Source organism: Podarcis melisellensis (genome assembly GCF_964234715.1).
Source record: "Podarcis melisellensis genome assembly, chromosome: 2".
NCBI classification, from domain to species: domain Eukaryota; kingdom Metazoa; phylum Chordata; class Lepidosauria; order Squamata; family Lacertidae; genus Podarcis; species Podarcis melisellensis.
Window position 1 is genome coordinate 50,482,733 of NC_138529.1, and position 22,787 is coordinate 50,505,519.

The 22,787-nt window shown below is 43.1% G+C and overlaps 1 protein-coding gene across 1 annotated transcript in view; it reads left to right on the forward strand.

The window, feature by feature from the left end:
• The window catches only part of ERGIC1 (endoplasmic reticulum-golgi intermediate compartment 1), a 76,020-nt gene that overhangs the window by 36,165 nt on the left and 17,068 nt on the right, over positions 1–22,787 (forward strand). Inside the window, exons 3-5 of the mRNA XM_081900136.1 lie at positions 452–524; positions 16,630–16,724; positions 17,824–17,948. Coding sequence (XP_081756262.1) covers positions 452–524; positions 16,630–16,724; positions 17,824–17,948 — 293 coding nt within the window. The remainder of the gene's footprint in view (positions 1–451; positions 525–16,629; positions 16,725–17,823; positions 17,949–22,787) is intronic.

Genomic DNA, 22,787 nt, shown 5'->3' on the forward strand with positions numbered 1-22,787 from the left:
TTTTGGAGTTCAGGTGTGCATACACATGTGTGTGTAGAAATACTGTCAAATACTGTCTGGGGTGTTTAAATTAAATTAGCCTTCCAGAGTGGCTGGGTCAACCCAGTCAGGTGGGCAGGGTACAACTAATACAGTGGTACCTCGGGTTACATACGCTTCAGGTTACAGACTCCGCTAACCCAGAAATAGTACCTCGGGTAAAGAACTTTGCTTCAGAATGAGAACAGAAATCATGCTCCGGCGGCACGGCGGCAGCAGGAGGCCCCATTAGCTAAAGTGCTGCTTCAGGTTAAGAATAGTTTCAGGTTGAGAACGGACCTCCGGAACGAATTAAGTGCTTAACCCGTGGTACCACTATATAGTATAGTACAATACAATACAATACAATACAATACAATACAATACAATACAATACAATTAACTAACTTGTCTCCATATGTGTCTTTTCTAGTTTCTGTCTGCTGCTGTTTCTTCATATTGTTTCTCTTCCTGTCTGAGCTTACTGGATTCATAGCCACTGAAATGTAAGTACAAACTATTGCTGTTGGCAATTTCCCTCATGTTAAAAAGTGATCGGTTAAATAATAATTCAGTTTGCAGTTATGTTATATCTAAAACTGTGTTAAGGTAGGGCTGCCATACATCCAAGAATCGGGCTGCAAAAATGATGTCCAGGTAGATTTTTGCTGACGGGGGACAAGCAGTACTTACCTGACATAGTAAGCCTGAGGTTATCCAGGGAATGGATAAGCTCCGATGATGGTATCAGTTGCTGGAAACCACAGAAGAGGAGAGTGCTCTTGTGCTTGAATCCCAGTTGCTGGTTTCCCACAGGCATCTGTTCAGTCACTGTGAGAGCAGGATGCTGATGGGCCATTGACCTTATCTAGCAGGCTTTTCTTATGTACAGTGGTACCTTGGTTTACGAACTTAATACGTTCCAGAAGTCCGTTCTTAAACCAAAGCATTCTTAAACCAAGACGTGCTTTCCTATAGCAACGGGGGACTCAATTTACAAATGGAACACACTCAACAGGAAGCGGAACATGTTCTGCTTCCAAGGCAAAGATCACAAACCAAAACACCTACTTTCGGTTTTGCATCGTTCTTAATCAAAGTTGTTCATAAGCTAAGCTGTTCTTAAACCAAGGTACCACTGTACTCCCTAATTTTGTCTTATGCCGTGCCCCCATGGCAGCCATTTTGTGACTGCTGCCCACAGTACTTCCTCAAAATTCAACAGGTGCCTACTGGTTCAAAACGGTTGCTAACTCCTGGATTAGGCAAACCCATTGTCTGATAAAGATGTGTGTTGCTGACACAAACTTGTTGTCTATCTGGAGGGGTGTGTGATATTTTCTGAAATTCAGAAGGAGGGAGGAAAACATCAGACCTGAAGTTGAATCAGAAGTGCTGGAGTTTGGTATTCTGAAGCAGGGTTTGACAGTTAATTCAATGTAGATTATTTTACTTAACAGATGACCTTAGTCTTGTTGGATATATTTTGAGGGTCAACATATCTGGGGACAGTACAGGCTTATTGAAACTGAATTATCAATCAATCATGTTGAAAAACCAAGAGAAACACTGGAGTACAAAATAATATATTCTGGTTGACAAGGATAGATAGGGTGAAAACAGAAGAGCACTTCTATTAGGTCCTTCTTCAATATTTCTGGGGGCTGGGAATTGGGAATATAGTTTTGATGCTGATCATGGGTTATAGAATACTGCCAAATGTGGCTGTTCTGCAGTAACATACATATTGTAATAAATTATTTGAAATATGTATTTTTTAAACCCAAACAAAAACTAAACCCCAAATCATGTTAGTTCTTTGTTGACTTCCACCTTCAAGTTCTCTTCCTACAAAACCAAAATCAGGTTCCATCAGTGACATTTAACATAAATGAATCCATCATGGGTAACACGTTACTCACTGGCATCCAGTCCTTATCATGATGAGTTCACTTTGTTTCCCGTGACACATAATTCTTTGGCTATTAGGCATTGATGAATTTTCCTAGAAAAGAGCACTTGAAAGGATAAACTGTGATGTCAAGCCTCTGAGAGATCCTACTCATTTGGGGCTTGATTATGGCTGAAATAAATACAGGAAGAAGGTGCTGTACTGTATGTTTTTCTGATTTCCAAATAAATGCTGCATTTTATTTTTATTTTGTATTTGTATAATAGTGTGTTTCAGAGGCGATACTCCTTTTTGGTTTTTAAGTAAAGGTAAAGGGACCCCTGACCATTAGGTCCAGTCGTGGCCGACTCTGGGGTTGCAGCGCTCATCTCGCTTTATTGGCCGGGGGAGCCGACATACAGCTTCCGGGTCACGTGGCCAGCATGACTAAGCCACTTCTGGTGAACCAGAGCAGCGCACGGAAACACTTTCCTACCGGAGCGGTACCTGTTTATCTACTTGTACTTTGACGTGCTTTCGAACTGCTAGGTTGGCAGGAGCAGGGACCGAGCAACTGGAGCTCACCCCGTCGCGGGGATTTGAACCACCGACTTTCTGATTGGCACGTCTTAGGCTCTGTGGTTTAACCCACAGCGCCACCCACGTCCCACCATATTCTTAGTCCCTGTTTAATGAAGTTCCAGCATATAATGTAACAAACTGCATTGGATATGTTTTGAAGGCAGTTGAAAGTAAGTGTGAGGCTGAGCTTGGCATCTGGTAATTCGGCTCCGAGACAAAAAGGCAGCGTCCAGGAATTTGGCAAATCTATTGTAGTTGTCGCTGGGCACATTTTACTGCATGTCCCTCTAGGAAACCTTGGCATTTTATTGGTACATATGATCTTTTTGCAACTGGAATGAAAATTGGAAAGACTAACGAGTATATCGTAGTTTGGAATATCAGCCTTGGGAGCAACACATGCCAATCCCCCAACTCATTCCATGTCTCACATCTGTAGGAAGAAAGGAGAAAGCACAGTGACCGAAATCACGAAAGTATTGTGAAGCTTGGCTAATAGTAAGGCACTTGTAGAAAACAGTAAGGATAGATCGTTACTTGGCCTAGTATTGTTACCCTGCAGGCTTTCTGCTCTGCCTTTCACAACTGTGTAATCTTCCCCAGGCAAATTTTTCTTTCATATCGCTAATCAAAAAGTTAGGCTTGTTCATAGTTCAAATTATTATGCAGTTGTGCACTGAGGAAACTCAACCTGCTTTCCCGGTACTGGCTATTATATTGCGACTCCTTTGGTGTGTTTGTTATTGAGCAATCAGAGAAGACATTCCCCCAAAGCAACACTGTTGTGAAGTGTGGTAATGTGGGAATAGCTACGCTATTGCGAGATCCAGAGGTTTAAGCCAGAGGCATGTATAGGCCACTGATTGTTGAATGCTAGTCATTTGTAAACTCCACACATGAAATTCTGTTTTCCTGGCCCCAAGCAATGGATTTCCTTGGAAATTATATTGGCTGAATCTCAATTTTACCTGGTGTGATGCCTGCCCTCCCCCAATAATTTAACGTTATCTGGTGCTCAGATATTCTTGTGAATGTGGACTGGCCCACAAGGGTTAAAACACAATGTACAAATGCAGCAGGCTTTGTGCAGAAAGGTCAAAAGTATTGTGGAGATGTATAAGGCTTCTTGAGGGACGCAGGTGGCGCTGTGGGTTAAACCACAGAGTCTAGGACGTGCTGATCAGAAGGTCGGCGGTTCGAATCCCTGCGATGGGGTGAGCTCCCATTGCTCGGTCCCTGCTCCTGCCAACCTAGCAGTTTGAAAGCACATCAAAGTGCAAATAGATAAATAGGTACCACTCTGATGGGAAGGTAGACGGCGTTTCCGTGCACAGCTCTGGTTCGCCAGAAGTGGCTTAGTCATGCTGGCCACATGACCCGGAAGCTGTACGCCGGCTCCCTTGGCCAATAAAGCGAGATGAGCGCCGCAACCCCAGAGTCGGTCACGACTGGACCTAATGGTCAGGGTTCCCTTTACCTTTACCTATAAGGCTTCTTAGTGTAAGTAGAAAAAGCATGAAAAATGTTTCAGCCCCAGGTAAATGTGCAGCAGGGATGCCAAAAGTCTCGAAGAAGGATGCTAGGATACCACTTCTCAAAACAAAGCTTCTTTGTTAACAGCACTGAGAGCCTTTGAGCTGAAAAATGGGATAAGAAATGTTCTCAATATAACTAAATAAAACCTGGCAGATTTTGGTATGGCCCACAGAATTTTTGGAGTAGGGTTGAGATCTGCTAGAACCCATGCTATTTGATCTGGAGTCTGCTTTTGCTCACTTTACTGGTACTGATCTTAACAGCCACATATTATCTGCATCCACTGTAGGAAGCATGGGGCATAGCTCTATCAACAATACTGTGATAGTATGCTTTTGAACATGAGCCCCTGCAGAATTACTATGTTTGCCCCATTTTCTTATTGCAGTAAAAATTAAAGTTTACTTATGGCATGATTTCCCTTCTCTCCATTGTGCATGTCCTTGAATGGGTTTCAACTCCTCTAGTAACTTTTAAGATAACATTATTTCTATAAGCACCTAGTAGTTTGTATCTGAAAGGATATGGTAGAGAGATGCACTAGGGCTCCAGTTGTTCAACCCCTGGCTCTGCTGCAATACTATTCTGGTTGACTAGCATTTATCCAGCTTTCAGAATGGGGATTAAGTGTCCAGTATGTGAACTCCTTTAAAAGAGTAGAGCTGTTAAAAGTAGGCTATTTGCTGGTAGGTATTGGTTGAGCTCCCCTTTCTGTGTCCTACTCACCCGAAGCCAACAAATTTATATGGGACAGGAGAAAGTAAGTGATGGTGACCATCACTTGGCCTCTACCTCTTCAGTGAACCCCCTGACTCTTGGTGCCTCCACCTTCTTCTACCTAGATAAATTTTGGTGCTTGAGGGGTGAAGGAAGCTGAGTAGCAGCAGCAGGCACTTCACATATCCATTTTATGTGTGATTGCGTGGCGTGTGTTTAAAGGATCAGTCCTCTCTGGAGTGAACATACATTGGGGGACATTAATGCATCCTTGCCAGAAGTGGTATCCACTGATAAATCTCTGAAATGGTAGCCTGTATCCCTTACTAAGGGGAGGTAGAAATTGACAGATATTTCAGTAGGGCTTTGTTAAAAGAATTTATTCTTTTGTTGTTACACTTAAATCTAACTTTTCTTCCAGGAAACGCAGAGTGGTGTGCATAGGGTTCCCAAGTAATCTCTTATTCAGACATTGACCAAACCTAAATCCTGGTTCTCTGAGGGTAGAAAGTAGGATGACCGGATCAGTCAGAGTTCAGTATGCCTTGCTTTTGTGTGTCTGTTCTGTCCCATTTCCATATTAATTTGTTTTTCCTTTTCTAAATCTGCACACAATCCTACTATCAAACTACCTGCAATTTTACAAAGTGCTCTAAGGGCTGTTTTTTAAAAACAAAAACTATTCATTTGTTTTATTTAAAAATAACAACAACAGCAACAACAGATAATAACTCCAAATAGTTAGAAATGCAACTGCTGGGGTCTCAGGGATCCCATGAGGGTCAGCTATCCTTTTTTTTCCTTACAAGTTTCGACTAGTGAACCCACTTTGGAATACCGCGCCCCCCCATCCCTAGTAGAAAGAAAACTCTCCTATTAAATATTCCTGTTTTTTCTAATTGCCCCAGAGCTGAGATTAAATACCCAAATTTTGAAAGGATCAAAGTGAAAGATTTTGATTGAAGGTTTCTAAAAACATATTTGTGAGCATGTTCCAAAGGAAACTTTTTCCTTCAGAGCTATTATTTTCCATTGACATGTAAAAAAACAACCCACAAGGATGATGATGAGCACTCTGACTCCAAGGGACGGATAAAGGAAATGAGGTCAATGTTCCACATTTGGATTTTTGCAAAGTTGACAGTCACAAACAGGTACCCTGTCCCACTAAGTGAGTGACTCACGTGGTTAGGGAAATACAGCTGTAAGTGTTAAATGCCTTTGGCATTTCCTGGGCAGGATTGGTGGCAGGTTGAGAGCCATCAGTAGACACTCCTTGTAATTTTTAACGGCCTACCCTGCGTCATCTTGCTGATGCACCATAAATCAAATAACCTATTTCATAGTTAACCCAGTTCTGTAGCCTAACTGCTGGTTGTTGTTATTGTAATAGTATAACTGGTGAGAAAATAGCCACGTACTTTTTGACCTAATTAATACTCTGCAGAAGTGACTTAAAGAGTCTTTCCATACATTCGTCAATTAAGGAGGAATGAAGTAATTAGCCGAGTGTATGCCGCAACTAATTGATAGCTACACAGTGGGGTTGTAGCAAAATTTGCAGAGTTGTTGTGAGAATGGCATAAGATGAGATAGTGCCACAGCTCTTTTTGGTATTAGGAGCACCTTGTTGCTGCTAGTTACATAATTGTGAGTGACCCAGCAGCCACTGTATTTTTAAAAAGAGAAAGCCAATGGTCCATTGCAAAGTAGTTTAGTTGGTGCAGATTGTGTGCAAATCTGCGGCTGCAAGTAAAGAACTCAAGAATTGTCATAGCAAAGAGGATAAAGAGCACAACAGGTCCTTGCATATCTGTTTAAAAACCTAGTGTTTATTCCATGCACATCTTTTAAATAATTAGTTCCTTTGGTGTGCTTGTCATTAGGTTACATTTGAGGATGCATGGCGATAGTAGGTTCCTCTGCAGCAACTTCGTTTTTGTGTGAGATGGAATAAATGAACATCTAGGTCTGCAAACTTACCCAAGGGGCCAGGCCCAGGGGGGTACAAAAATTGCACCTCTCCACTCTGGCTAGGAATGGCTTGGAGCCTCCCTGGCCAACCACACACTCCCTGGGCCTCTCCTCTGCTGCTCTGGGCAGCTGTGTGAGGTGCACAGACACCTCTGGCAAGGGCACAAGGGATGGGATGGGCGGGCACCAATACAGCTCCTTGCAAAGGGTGCAGTGAGCCTTGGTACACCTCTGCTGTGCCTATTTTTAAAAAGCAGCAATTTGTGCAAAGGGGTGGGGGTGGGGAGAATGTGTGCAGAAAATATGGGATAAGATTAGGAAGCAACTGTTACACGTGATCATGAAATAGCTAGGTTTGGCTTTTGCAGAAAGAAGTTATCAGGCAAGATAACTGTACCATGCATTGCTATAAAATCACTGTTACAAATAAAAGTGTTGGGGAAGAGATTGCAGGTATGGTGCAGTGTTCATGAAGGAGGCCAGTGCCAGACTTCTTCCTAGACCACCTCCTCCAATTAGCTTGTGCTTTTGCACAATAAACACAGGGTATGAGGCAGAATGATTTTAGATCATGGGATGTGGGCTGCCTTTTCTTCTTGCATGAATCTCCGTTTTGGTTCCTTTGAATGCAGCCTGGTATTTTGTGGTAGTAGTTTGCAAACTTTCCATGATGGCTTGTCGACCAAAGAACCATTACATGTCTCTCTTGGAGGATTCTAGGGCACATTGCTCCCTGGTGTCACCTGTGTAAACGGAGAGTATGCCCTAGAACATACACTGCTGTCTCATGCTGCTGCGCATTGCAGGGGGTGGGAATCAGTAATAGTAGGCAAGCTAACTTTTAGGGTGGCTTATCCAGCACCACTAATTTCTGGGGTGAAGAACCCCTAAGACGCTTCTGCAACACTAAAGAATTCCTTCAACACTGTTAGAAAATTGCTGGTTTAAAGTGAGTGTCAATTGTTCTAGTTGAGGGAGTGTGATTTAATGGCTTGAAAGAAATGATGGCATTTGTCTCCTGTATTGCTTTCCTAATGGTATGACTGGCAGACCTTGGGCAAATAACTTGGCTTTTGCTTCTCCTTATGCCAAAATTTTAAAGTAAGGATAACCGTATTGGTCTGGCTGCTTCATCAGCTTAATTAATGCTCACTTAACACTTTTGAGATACTGTAATGAAAGGTGTTGCAAGATTGTGAAGTGGTTGAGTTATGCCATTCATCCTCTTCTGTGTGTGTTTGTGTGGGTTAACAGGAAGTGGAAGTCTGTGTGCTATGGTGCCAATTATGATGACTGACTCAGATGAATGTTGACATCTGACCTCCATTTTCTTTTGTACCGGTCTGAGAACTGTACTTCCTTTCTTAGTTGTCCAGTCTGTTTTTTACATTCTTGATTTGAGCAATGAGCAATGACTTTTTAAAATGAGGAAGTAGCAAATATGTTTGAGACAGCATGCATTTTTAAGTAGCAAAGCAACACTCCTGTTAAAAAAAGAACTTGCCTCTTGTTCCAAACCTAGGCCTGGAAACTAAGGCCTCTGTGTTAGGCGTACCCCTCTCTTAGTGAATGAGGAATGGAGATGCAGGAAACTACAATTGCAAGAATTATGAAGGGTGGGAAGGAACAATAGAAAATGTATTTGAGACACTTGGGTAGCCTGAGATTAAGTGGTGTTGGATGGCAATTTTTACTCAGATTTAATGGTGGGATTGGAAGGTGAGGGTCAGTGAAGAAGCTTTAGAGAACATTCTTACCAAAAGTGTTATTCTTAACATCAGTAAGGGAAAGGATTAGGAGGAATTTGATAGGTAGTGAATAGAAAATAGAAGAACTAGACTGTGCTGCAAATCTGTTTAAAAACATTAAAACAACAAGGCGTTAGTCTGACTTTCTTTCCCCCCCTCTGCTTTTGAAAGATGATGAGATTTAGATGTGTTGAAATCCTTTAATGTGACTGAAGAAGAAAAATATGTGCAAATTCTCTTGAGTTGACTGCTATCCCAAAATATCTTTCACAGAGGCCTCACTTCAGGAATCAGCCTCTCCTTCTTGGGGCAAACTCCTCTCTCACCTAAACCCCTCTCTGCAGCTGCTGCTTATGTAATTTGTAGGTCTGGCCAGACTGTCCCTGAAAGCTCCTTGTACAGTGCAAGTTCACTGAGCAACAAGCCCCAGTCTTGTTTGAGTTGGCCCCAACAAATGTTAAGTTTTTAACGCTTCTGCCACATGGGGGAAATGCTTTTTTCCATTTATCTGAAGTACTGGCTGCAAGTCCTGGAGAAAAGTGATGCTTGCCTCCCCCTGGTGCCTACAACTTTTTTCTTCCTTTGCAGTTCCTGTGGTGGCTCAGCATAGACAAGCTGACAGAAGGTGACCCCTCCAAAACAGTGTTGCTCATTTCAGCTTTCTTGGTTGCTTTGAATGGGTAACATCAAAGGTGTTTAAAAATAAATAAATTCTGAATTTCTATACAGTGCTGGAGAATTCCAAAACTTGCAGGATATCTTCCAAAACCACTAATCACTCCCTGCCCCCCCAATAAATCTCTTCTCATACAATCTGGGCACCCAAAGAGAGCTTCTGGGGCACTAACTAGGTTACATGGCATTTAGGACAAATAGGGACCCAGCACTGAGATTTAAGAGGAATTTGAGGTCCCAAGGGACACCCTTCCAGGTGAAAAGAAGATCTTGTAGGAGAGGGAGGATATGTGTTACCAGCTGAGGAACTGTCAAAAAATTTAAAAAAGGAAAGAGTTAATAGTCTCTGCAGCAAAGCACTAAACTGCACTAGAGCTGTATTGTTACCTCACTTGAAGTTTTATAGATGTTTGTGGGAAAGAAAGAAAGAAAGAAAGAAAGAAAGAAAGAAAGAACCAAATCACAAAACAGGTTCCTGAAGAACACTACAGATTGACACAAGCTTCCCACTTAAGGTTGACTTGGCTACCTGTATTCACTAGTAATATAAATGCCAAACCTGCAATGCTGGACTGCCTTGGAGTGAGTTTTGAGAGGCTGTTTTTTGTTTTGTTTTTTAATAAACAAAATGTAACTGACAGGATGGGTGTGGCTTTGATTTCATAGATCTAGGAAGAGATGAGAAGGAAGCAGCAAGGCTTTGTTATGAAACAGGCTGTCTGGCAAACGGGCATCCCACAGGAAGCACTACTTGAGTGCAGATAGGTACATTGCTAATGAGGATTAATGCTTGTCCTGGTTGACATCACTCCTGGGATCTGGAAGGACAGTGTTACTTAATCCGAAGGACTACATAATCAGCCGATGAGAAATTATTTTGAAGGCTTAATTCTTTGTATCAGAACATACAGCTGTAGTGAAGGAACAGCAAACTAGGTCATCCGTGAGCAGACATGTTCCCCACCCCCACCCCGTGTCATGCTTATTAATCACTCAAAAAATAAGTTGAGCAATGCTTACCAATAGCTCTTCGGGCTAAATTTAAGAGGGATTGGTTATATGTTTGCTTGTGCGAAGGTGAGGCAGCCGGCTGAAGAAACGTAGCACGCTCCTGAACTTGTTCACCTGACACTAATGATCTTCCTCACAAAACCTGTAGTGTGACCAGTTACTCAATCATAAATTCTGACCCTATCTCTAAAGTAAGAGGAATATGCCCTCCATGAACAGGGAAAACACTTTAGCCAAACACCCCCAGCTTTTGTCAACTATTCCACTGCAAGCTTGCTTCCATTATTCATTAAGCATTGTGGTCCATTTTCTGCACTTGGTTCAACTTCTTGAAGTGTGAGGTGGGCCACCTTAGTGTTATTCTAAAGCACCAAGGCTGCAGCAAGCAAAGGCAGCACAGTCTGCTGCTTGTGGCTGGAAAGCCAAACAGGATGTTTGTGACTGTTGCCATGGGAACAAAGGGGCAGTCCATTCTGTACTGAGCACCGGATGTTAGCTCAGTGGGTTTGTCATATGACCTGTACAGGAAGTACATGGGTGGAGTCTCTCTCTGTATGTTGAAGAGAGCAGACATGTTTTCTGGATGACTGCTAAAAGACACAAATAAAAGGACATGTAGATACGTTACTGTCTGTGTCTGATTCCCCTCCCTGGGGATATGCAGGGAGGAGGAGAGGAGGAGAAGCAGTTGGTGTGTTTTCCTCACAGCCTGAGGAAGATCGCCGGAACGGACCTCGTGTTGTTTATCCTGCCGGGAGACGCCGGAGGGAGGTCTAAGGAATTCAGCCGGTGCCTGAATAGATAGGCACATACCGATGACCGGGTAGCAGAATTCCAACATTGGTAGCAGAGGATGGTTTCGATCCATCGACCTCTGCATCAGGAGGTGGCTTCCATGGATGCCTGAGGTGAGAAAGCTGATTCTCTGCAGCCAGAAGCTGACCAGAGCAAGCTGAAGCAAAAGCCACGGAGCCCAGGTATGTGATTTTCGGGCTTAGAAGAGTGAAAGCAGATTGAGTTATTTTCTGCTTCGAGGGAGCAGCGTATGGGAAACAGCTCCAGTTAAAAGTGAAACCGCATACCAAACATTCCTGTGGTTTCTTCTCCAAGGGATTGGAATGTGCTGTTGCTAAGCGACGCCTTTCAGTGAAGGCTAATCCTCAGAGAGGAGAAGTGAAAGCAACAATAGAATGTTATGACTACAAAGGCTGAGGAGCTCCTGGAAATTTCCAACGCAGCCAGCGTTGAGAGCTGCCAGGTGCACAGAGTGTAAACAAGCCAGCTATTGGATTTTAGAGGCTTGTGTTTAAAGAGTCAATGCAAGGACTCAAAATGGATGCCAAGAAGGGGGGAGCCCTGCCTTCTCCGCCCCTTTTGACCAGTGACAATTATGCATCTTGGTCTATTAAGATGAAGGCCCTGCTGCAGAATCAGAGACTGTTTGCAGTGATTGAGAACCCCATTCCTGCAGCGCCAACGCGTGCTTGGGAGTCACAGGATGTGAAGGCCAGAACTGCTATAATTCTGTGCGTGTCAGATTCGCAATTGATCCACATACAAGGCTTAGAGCACGCGAGAGATGTTTGGAACACGCTAAGAAGGACACATCAGAGAGATGCAGGTTCTTCAGCGTTGCTGTATTTTGAGAAGCTGACCAACCTGAGGCTTGCGCCTGATGGAGATGTTCAAGCGCACCTGACGGAAATGAAATTTCTGCGTCAACAGATGGTGGAACGCAATTTCCGTCTGCAGGAGGAAGTGTTTTGCTTCATGGTGATCAACAGCCTGAATCGGACTTACAAAACGGTTGCCAGTCAGCTGGGGTCTCTCCCAGCAGCGGATCTAACGTCGGAGAGGGTCTTTGCCGTTGTTCTTTGTGAACATGACAGACTTGCCGCCCTGGAGGTCAAGGACAAGGGGAGGGAAGAACGGAGTTCTAACGCCCCCACTGCTCAAGCTACTGGAGGAGATGCTGTAGCTATGAACGTTGTCCGATGCTACAATTGTGACCAGACTGGGCATCTACAGAGGAACTGTACGAAGCCACGTCGGAAGAAAGGAGCTAAGGCGAGCTCCACAAAGTCTGACGCGTCAGACAAAGGTCACACCAAGCCAAAGGCAAAGACTGCAAAGGCTTTGATGTCGCTAAAAGCCACACCAGAAGCGGGAAATTTCTTTGTCCTAGATACTGGAGCCACAGTTCACATGACGGGACACAGAGGACTATTTTCTACGTTTAAGAAGCAAAGCTTCACTGTACAACAAGCCAACGGTCAAGAGCTGGAAGCGACTGGAATTGGGACTGTGTATCTTAAAAGTCTGAACTTGACTATAAGCAATGTTTATTTGGTTCCAGAATTGAAGTACAATCTGCTCAGCGCTTCGCAGATTGCCAAGAAGGGACTAAAACTGTCCTATGATGATGAGAAATGCGAGATCTACAAAGATGGAGAGCTGTATCTTTCTGCCAAAGAGAAAGATGGACTGTATTTGTTGACTTTTGATCAAAGTGATTACATGAAATGTAATTCTTGTGATTCTAACATGATCTCTTTTGCAGGTGTAGCTGAGAAGAACGCCAAGCGGGTCACCTCGAGGGGCAACAGAGCATTTCAGCGGGTGTATGCTGATGTGATTGGTCCTTTTGAACCATCTAGAGGCAATGCAAAGTATTACCTAATATGTGTTGATTCTTTTACAGGTTTTGTCTGGATTTATCTTTTGGAGAGACCGAAAGAAGCCTTAGAAAGGTTTAAAGAGTTTTGTGACAAGGTTAAAAATATGCATGATGCTGACATAGATTGTCTTTGCACAGATGAGAAGCCAATTTTTCTTTTACAGGAGTTCCAGAGGTTCCTGAAGAAGAAAGGGATAAGACACAAACTTGCAGCTTCCGAAGAAGCTTGGAATAGATGTGTTTGTGTTAGGGTGAACAAAGAATTGCAAAAGGGAATGCATGCGCAATTGCTAAGTTCACATCTGCCACATGAGTACTGGGCTGAATCGCTAATGTCATTTTGTTACACCTGGTTGAGAAAGTTTTCAAAAGAGTTGGGATGTTCTCCTTTTGAGAAACTGTTCCACAGAAAACCTTCTGTTGCCCATTTCAAGGTTTTTGGGTCTCATGTGAGAACAGAAACTCCAGGTGGAGTAAAGAATGCCAGAGGCATTTTTGTGGGTTATGAAAAGGGTCTCTACAGAGTAATTTTGTCTGAATCTGGAAAGGTGATTCTCACAAAATTTCTAGAGAGTGCTCCTGAACAGGAGAGAGTGATTGTTCACACATTTCCCACAGGTGATGATGATTCTGATGATGATGATGATGATGATGTTGATTTTATTGAGTTCAGTAGTACTGATGATGACAGCGATAGCTCAGACAGCTCAGTTGTCACAGTCATTGAGAGGAAATCTCACACAGTGACTAGACCCTCAGAAGAGGAGGATGAACCACTGATTAAGCTTAGTACTGGTTCTCCAGAGAGTTCAGAGGCTGAACCGGAAAGCAAAGAAGAGCAGCACCTCTTACGTAGGTCTGAGAGAGCAACGAAGGGTGTACCACCCAAGAGGTATTCACAAGAGTTTGCTTACCTAACTGTTGCTGTTGTAAATGACCAAGGTCAGATTGAAGCTGTGTCTGAGTCAGAGACAAAGGCACAACAGAGAGTTGTTAACCAAGGTAATGCAGATGCACTCATTCCTTGGAAGTCACACAACCAGAGAGGTACATTGGTAAAACCAGTGACGGGTAGTTCCAAGGGTGGAACTGAAACAACAGGGGAATGTTATAAGTATAACAACTGTTTGTTTTCTTCTCTGGATGACGCTTTGCTCGCAGCACGCATTGATACTTTAGGGGGAGGATGTTATTCTAAAGCACCAAGGCTGCAGCAAGCAAAGGCAGCACAGTCTGCTGCTTGTGGCTGGAAAGCCAAACAGGATGTTTGTGACTGTTGCCATGGGAACAAAGGGGCAGTCCATTCTGTACTGAGCACCGGATGTTAGCTCAGTGGGTTTGTCATATGACCTGTACAGGAAGTACATGGGTGGAGTCTCTCTCTGTATGTTGAAGAGAGCAGACATGTTTTCTGGATGACTGCTAAAAGACACAAATAAAAGGACATGTAGATACGTTACTGTCTGTGTCTGATTCCCCTCCCTGGGGATATGCAGGGAGGAGGAGAGGAGGAGAAGCAGTTGGTGTGTTTTCCTCACAGCCTGAGGAAGATCGCCGGAACGGACCTCGTGTTGTTTATCCTGCCGGGAGACGCCGGAGGGAGGTCTAAGGAATTCAGCCGGTGCCTGAATAGATAGGCACATACCGATGACCGGGTAGCAGAATTCCAACACTTAGAAGGTACGAAAAATGGCCGGACAAGTATGAGGCCCTTCCTGGTTTTCTCAGCATGTATTCATTAGGTCAGGAGATGGAGATTTTTAGCTACCTGCTCTAGTCAGAGTAAGTGCTGGAAAAGAATGTGACCATTCTGTTTTTGTTTTGTTTTGTTTTGTTTTTACAAAGCTTTTGTTTCCCCTGATTTCATTTCCCTTAGCTGCTTTCACATGGGTGTCTGGAGAAATAGTATTAATTTTAAGACATTATACATTTCATTGGTGTTAGTTATGCATAAGAAGGCATGGGTATTTATTTCCTCAACTTACAAAGGGTTCTCTGTGACAAGATTTGGAAACCCCTGTTCAAAGCAGAAGCTGTCGTCAGGAATGAATGTGAAAGATGCAGCGAGGAAAAGGTCAAAGTCAGATAAATTGAAAAAGACATAATTGCCATGAGTGAATGAAGGGAGTGGTAGCAACAGGCAGAAGTGAAATGGAGTAAGACCTGCTGGAAAGAAGGTGTGACCCAGGATGACTGTGATGGGAACAGGTGCATCACTCAGATCTTCACTCCTATGCTAATTGGTTATCATTTCTCGTTTTCTGGGTACTTCATGCTATACCAATCGAATCCTTTATATATTGTAATTGTAGCTCACTATGTTAATGCACCATGTATTTATTATTGTTAGTTTGTTAAGTGTTTATAGGTTTAATTCATTCATGTTACTGTTATAGTTCCTATGCATATTTTCATTTTAAAATTAAATATAGATATTTACCTGTAGGAGTTATGGCCTGTCATACTTAAAGTCTATTTTTTGTCTTAAGAGGAAATATTTGCACAGAATTAAGCATTGGAATTCCATGAATGCACATCAAGCCTCTTCATTTCTGAGAATATGGAGGTCTTGGTGGGTTGAGCAGGATTGTGTCTCCTGGTTGTATCCCCTCTACGAGTTGGATCTGTTCCAGCTTATTTATTTATTATTTATTATTACATTATATCCTACCTTTCCTCCAGAGACCTTAAGGCAGGCATCTCCAAACTGCGGCCCTCTAGATGTTTTGGCCTACAGCTCCCATGATTCCTAGCTAACAGGACCAGTGGTCAGGGATGATGGGAACTGTAGTCCAAAACATCTGGAGGGCCGAAGGTTGGGGGTGCCTGCCTTAAGCCGATGCAAGCACTTCTTCTCTTCTGCACTTTTATCCTCACAACAACCCTGTGGGGTAGGTTAGACTGAGAGAGCGTGACTGGCCCAAAGTCACCCAGAGATCTTCATGACTGAATGGGGAATTGAACCCTGGTCTCCCAGGTCCTTGTCCAGCACTCTAAACCACTACACCACACTGGCTCTTCTGATTCTTGGGTGGGTGGGTCTGTGGATGCAGTTCCTCCTCCTCCCTGTTTAGATATGTCAAGTGTGTATGGCTACTTTGGGGGAACGAAGTGTGCACTCTGCACCTTTTTAGTTTGAGGACCATATATAAGATTGTCCCTCTTCCATTTATAAGCTGGCAGGCCAGAAATGTTCCACAAGGATCTCTTAGCTCAATTAATAATTCCAAAACTGAAATCGAAGAGGTCATGCAAGGCTGGACTTGCAATTAAGTAATGTGAAAACAGTAATTTCAGGTACAGTTTTTCACAGAGAGCCAAAGGAAGAGTGTCACTCTGACCTTCTCGTTCAGTGGCTAAAATGTCATCATCTTGGGCCTCACTTCTGTTACTGTATGTTCTGACTTTTGATTGAGGCAGTATTACACATGACATTATTATTTCATTTATAAAGCATTTAATTTTACTTGGGCTGGTAAGGAGGGCTTTGTGGTAACATTTTTTATGTTTAACACCATTGTATATTCAAACCCATACCCCTCTTCCTGATTTAAATGAGAGCAAGATACCTTTAAATTACTTTTGGATCTGTAGTTCTTCATTGTATATATCTTTTTGGAGGATTTGTTTGTTTGTTTGTTTTTAAGAATGATGTGGCTTTGAAGCTTGTATGACCAATGTTACAGCAAAGCCCTCTTTGTTCTCTTTCTGTGGAGATTTCCTCTTCCTGTGTCTCGCAAATAATGGTTTTTGTACTATTCCGTCTAAAATGAAGCCACCTATCTTCCTCTCCCCTGCAGTGTTAACGAGCTCTACGTGGATGATCCAGACAAAACGAGTGGTGGTAAAATAGACGTAAATTTGAACATCAGTTTGCCGAATCTGCACTGTGAATGTGAGTACATCTTTTTTTGCGGCTGTGTTTGCCAGTAGTGGTTGAGTAACCACTATGTTGGCTTCATAATTCACGTTCAGATTGCTATGAATCATTTCCATTCTTTTTCTAGGAAAAAAGAAGAAAATGTCCTCTTTAGAGTGCATTCTTGCTTTTATGAATGGCTGCTTTCCGCTATTACTAAACACTTATTTGGGCAATGGCGTATAAGGCACTCTATTAAAGTGGCATAGTCCCTAAGGTAAAAGAAAAGCATTTTTGGAACATTCTTCCCCAGGGGGACTCACCTAGGACCTGTCTTCCGGCACCAGGCAGAAATCCTTCTTTAAACTTTCTTTCCCCAGGCCTTACAAAACATCAGCTGAACTGTTTTAACCCGTCCCTATTATGCTCCTGTGTTTTATCCTGTTGCTGCTGTTTTGTTTTTGCTGTTTGTTATTATTGTTATTATTTATTAAATTTGTACACCACCCTTCATCCAAAGATCACAGGGCGGTTCACAACAAAAAACCATAAAATGAGAACGCAGACTACATAACACAAATAAGAACAAAAGTAAAAACAAACCAATAACACACACCCAAATGTAAAAGGACATAGGATGTTAATCAGCCAAGGGCCTGGTTGAGGAGAAGCACTTTTGCCTGGCACCTAAAGATATGTAATGAAGGCGCCAGGTGAGGCTCCCTGGGGAGAACACTCCACAAATGAGGAGCCACCACAGAAATGGCCCGTACCTTGCTATGAGAGGCAGCAGGAGAGAAGGATTGATACCCATGTCCTAGGAACAAACCACTAAATACTTAATCATGCAATTCACCTAGAGTACTTATTGAGTTCAGACAAGGAGATCTGCAAATCATCTGATAATAGAGCCCAATATGACTAAAGGAGTACTTGGGAGAACAGAGAAACTTGCTGATGATTATGCTTTCTGATTAGCCTAACTGCTGACTTAATTAAATAATTTTATTTGTATACTAATTTTTAAAAAATCAGAAAGGTTTCTTAAGAATGATTCGTGTATCCTTCTCTGTAGTATGTTATTTTTAACACTCCCGTTCTTTTCCCGCTTTTTCCCTGATTCCTAAACGCATAGTGATTGGTCTGGATATCCAAGATGAAATGGGAAGACATGAAGTTGGCCACATTGACAAATCGATGAAAATTCCTCTGAATAATGGGGATGGGTGCAGATTCGAGGGCCATTTTAGCATTAACAAGGCAAGTTGGAATAATCCATTCTGGGGAAATGTTGGCAAATTTGACAATAAATTGTTGTGAAGTCTCTGGATGCTGCACTGCTGTGAGAGCTGGGAGGGTTACATAGCCAGGTCTAACGGTACGGGTGCCCCCCCAAGAATACACTGCAGGACATTATGGAAACAACTGAGGCAGCCTGCATTGTTCCAGGATAAATGAGGGTCCTATATTTATGTTTTGTTTCAAGGAACCAGAATGCTAATGCAGTCATGGTAAGGGGAATTGTGTGGGTCAGTAGATCTTCCAGATTACTATTTCTGGCAGCAAATTAGAATGTTTTTCTGGAAGTAAATCTAATTATGAATAAACACAGCAGCCGAGTCATGAAATGGAGAACCAGAGCACCTATTGGCAAAAAATGCACCATTCTGCTATTTGGAAATGACTGGTTGGTGTGTCTACCTGCTAGCAAATGCCATTGTTCTTGTGCTAATCTTTGTGTACGTAAATTGTGGGATGTAGTTCAAAAAGCAGTAACAAAGAACTACTGCTAGTTCTTTTTGATTGTTTTATTTGATTGATTTTTAAATCTGCATGAATTACCATATGCATAAACAATTACATTGAAGAGAAAAATGTGTGTATTGGGGTAGCTGAGCCTGTGCCAACCTGATGCCTGCCAGATGTTCTGGACTCCAACCCTCTTCAGGCCCAGCCAGCGTGGCTGTAGTTCAGAATATCTGGAGGGCACTAGCTTGGCAAAGGCTAGTGTAAGTATGTGTGAAAAGAACATACTGTATTTCTCTCTCCATAAGACGCTCCTGACAATAAGGCGCACCTAGTTTTTAGAGGGGGAAAGCAAGAAAAATAAATTTCTGTGCAGAGCATGTAAGCGGTTCTCGCTTCTCTTGCTTTAAAGCAAGCAAAGCGAGAGCTGCTCACATGGCTTTTGTCCCGCTTTGTGCAGCTCTCACTTTGCTTGCCCATCCCACCTCCCTGTAAAAGAGGAGGAGGAGACACTGGGACAGGTGCTTTGCTTGCTTTACAACTAGGCGGGAGGAGAGATGGGCAAGCAAAGTGAGAGCTGCACAAAGCGGGACAAAAGCCATGTGAGCGGCTCTCGCTTTGCTTGTTCCCTTCCGTCCCTCCTCTCACTTTGCTGTGAAGCCAGCAGAGCAAGAGGTGCTGCATGGCTCTCGTTCTTTCCCTGCTGTCAGCAGTGCAGCGCGTCTGGCTTCGCTTCTGGCTTCCCAGAGAAGCGGGAGGAGGGGCCGAAGGGAGCCCTTACACAGAGCCCCTTCCGTCCCTCATCCTACTTCGCTGAGAAGCCAGCAGGGCGAGAGCGACAGGCGGGAGCCATGGCTCCGGCTGCGGAGGCATCCCTCAGCTCGCGACTGCAGCGATAGCCGAGGGATCCCCCTGCTGCCCAGTGCATTCGCTCCATAAGACACATAGACATTTCCCCTTACTTTTTAGGTGGAAAAAAGTGTGTCTTATGGAGTGAAAAATACAGTAAAAAGATAGCTGCTGGATCATACTAAGGGCCCCATTCTAACAGTGGCCAATTACAGCAAGCATTACTATAGAAGTGTACCCGCTTTTGTGTGAAATAGTCTTTTCTAAGATGCCAACTGCTACTATAGTTTTCATAAATATTTACATTTTTGTTTTTTTTAAAAATGACACATCTTAGAAAATGTGTTGCCTGATTTAGTCAAGGGTACATTTTAGATCAGTTAATCTAGCTATTTAGCTGACTAAACCAGCAGCCCTAGTTAGAACGGAAAGCAGCAAAGAGAGGTGCGTATTTGTGGGGGCACAAACCACTCTAGAAAGAGGAAGTCATGCTGCACTGACATGTTGCCGTGGGGTGGAGCATGGGTAAACATGGGAGCTGAAAACACTTCTGAGTTCTTTGTGGTTTGTTGATGAGCTCAGAGTGTCAGCGTGTTTTCTTTTCTCCTCCCAAAGCATTGTACCGCCAGCATGTGAGTCACTGCAGTGCAAAGGGCTGTGGCCCAACTCTGCACAAACTCCCTTCTGTTCCAAGAGATGCTCAGCCGTTGAGGAATGCCAGCAAGCAAGAGAGAGAGAGAGAGAGAGAGAGAGAGAGAGAGAGAGAGAGAGAGAGAGAGAGATGGATGGTTTGGGAGATGTGTTTCTTCTCTCATCTCAGTGGAGACCAAGTTTTTCTTCCAGCAGCAAGGGGTGTACGCATTTTCTTGGGCGGGTGTGTCTAGCATTAGGTAATCTGACCATGTAAGGCAGTCCATGACTTCACTTGGGTGGGGGAGAGGGAGTGTGTGACTGCTAGCATAATAAGGATGTAACCCTAATTCACACCTCATTTTTATACCACAGGCTACAAAATCCTGCTGCTTCCTCTTCCTCCTAATTCATGTTGGAGCACACCTAAAAATAACAAGCAGGCCCTACCCTTGCTTATGCTGCAGTACAAAAATATATGTGAATGTTTTTATTTGATTGCTTTCCCCTCTGTCAGCTGTTTTTTTGTGTCAGTCATCAGCCACCGTAGCAAACTGCAAAACAACTTGCGAGTCTATGTAGATTGTGCAGTTTTTAATCTTTATACTTAAAATAATAACAAAGTACATAAAGAGCTCCTGCATTGGATTGTATATTTGCTGTCTAAGGCTTTCTTTGTACTTCTAAGAAAAAGTGTCCTTAGTGCGGTTTATCGCTCACCCCCTCCAGCTGTGTATTATTTTGGGTGGTTCGTGTGGAATTTTGTCAGGAGAAGTACCTTAGATTTCAGCTGCTTTGGTTTAATGACAATACAATTAGATGTGTTCTTTCCCATTATGTTTGTGAGTAATTCCCTGGTGTTAAGGAGCTATTTGCTTGCTTACCCCACATTGTAGGTACAAAATAAACAGATTCAAAATATGGTGAGGAGGTAAGAATGTATCCTGCCGATTTTTGTATCAGTTGTGCTGGTTGCCCATGTATTTGGGGGACAGATTCAAAGTGCTGTTTATTTACACACACAAGCCTGTAATTTTTTCTTCAGGTCATACTAATAAAAAACAGAAATAAAATATGAAATGCATTCATGGTGAATTGCAGTGAGTTAGTAAAAAGGAAAAAAGAGACCACATCACCTTTGTTTACAAACTACATTGTACAACACATCACAGCTTTATAAACTCATTTCTGGAGTACCTGTTTCCACGACCCACTTCTGCCCCCCAAATGGAGACCATCTTGAATGGTGACCTCCATGACAATATTAGTAGTTTTAGTTCCCTGATGAGCATCCAGGAAACCTAAGAACAAAAACCACATTGATCATTAAGAACTATTTGGAAATGACTCTTCTCCCCCCCCCCCCCCCGAGGTCCAGCATCGCTTCTACATACATTGAGGAGAACCAGTTAAGAGTAGAAAACGTTCTCTAGAAGCAGAGCTCTGACTTCCGTAGGGCAAGTCTGTACAATAATGTAGTGGTAACGTTTGGGGGGTGGGGGAAAATACTGATGGGACAAGCACGTTGGGAAGTCATGGGACTATCCCTTTAAAGCCCTGAATGATTTGGGACAACAGTTCTTAAAGGAGCTCCTCTGTCTACCCTAGATCTGTGTCAGTCAGCCTGCTTTAGTGTTCGCTGGTGAAAGTGCTCAGGCTGGTGGGCACTTGCAATGTGGCATGCTCCTCAGTGCTTTCAGAATTAGACATACCTTGTGTCTTAAGCAGGCCTTATAGAATTTCTATTTCTCCAGAGTTTTCAATGAAAGATCACATAGCAGAGGTGGCTAACCTGTGGGCTGCATAGCACTCTCTCAAAAGCTTTTTGTAGCCTTCAGGCTCCCTCCCCGCATTAGTGATTCTAAGAAAAAACTTATAAATGATTTTATATATATATTAAAAAATCCTGACAGCTCCCATAGGCAACCCACTGTGATGCCAAAAGATTTTTTTTACCACTCTCATGGTCCCCTGATGTGATTCTATGATGCCACAAGGTTTTTGCGACCATCCACAAGACCTCGAAACTGTGTTCTAGAAAAGAAAAGCTGAAACCCACTTTTACACTTTGACCATGCCCACTTTGAAATGCGGCCCCTGGAGCATTGACAATGCGTCATTGAGGTCCTTGGCCCCCCAAATGTTAGCCACTCCTGTCATAAAGAGTAGCTCCTTATTTCTGTGTGTACGTGTGTGGTTTTATGATGACATTGTTGCTCTGTTGATCTGACTTTGTTGTTATTAATGATGTATTAATGTTTTGGATTTCGATACTTTAAATGATGTAAGCCCCTTTGTGGGTAATTTGACTGCACAGTGAGCTGGCATTCCCAGTGATTGAATGGACAGGCTTTGGGTGACATGTAGACCCTAGCAAGCTGGTTGATGCAAATACTATAGTGGAGTGTTTATGAGTATATGGTCACAGGTAGGCATCCCTCTTTCTCTTTCAAGTGTAAAGCTGTTTGGAGTTCTCCCCAGCTTTATTCAAATGCAAAAAGGGTATGTGATGTACCTGACAAAATATACCTGACAGAGGTGTGAGGTACCTGACAAACTGACCCTGGCTGTTATTGGTCAGAAAGAGCCTGAGGTCTTCCCTCCAAGGGTAGGGGAGAGAGCCTTTAAAAGCAGATCTGCCATTGCAGCTTGGACGCTTCTATGATCAGAGTCCAGAGAGGAAGCTGACTGTCTTTGCTACCTCCTCATAAGCAGACTGAGATCACTGTGCTATTAGTAAGTAGGACAGAAGTAGTCAGCTTTTGGAGTCATTGGGCTCTTTCTGTTTTTAATAATTCTGTGGGACCTTGTTGCCCTCTTCCTTATTTAATCTTAATAAAGTTTCACAATTGGATGAGTGAAAGCAGAGTGTGA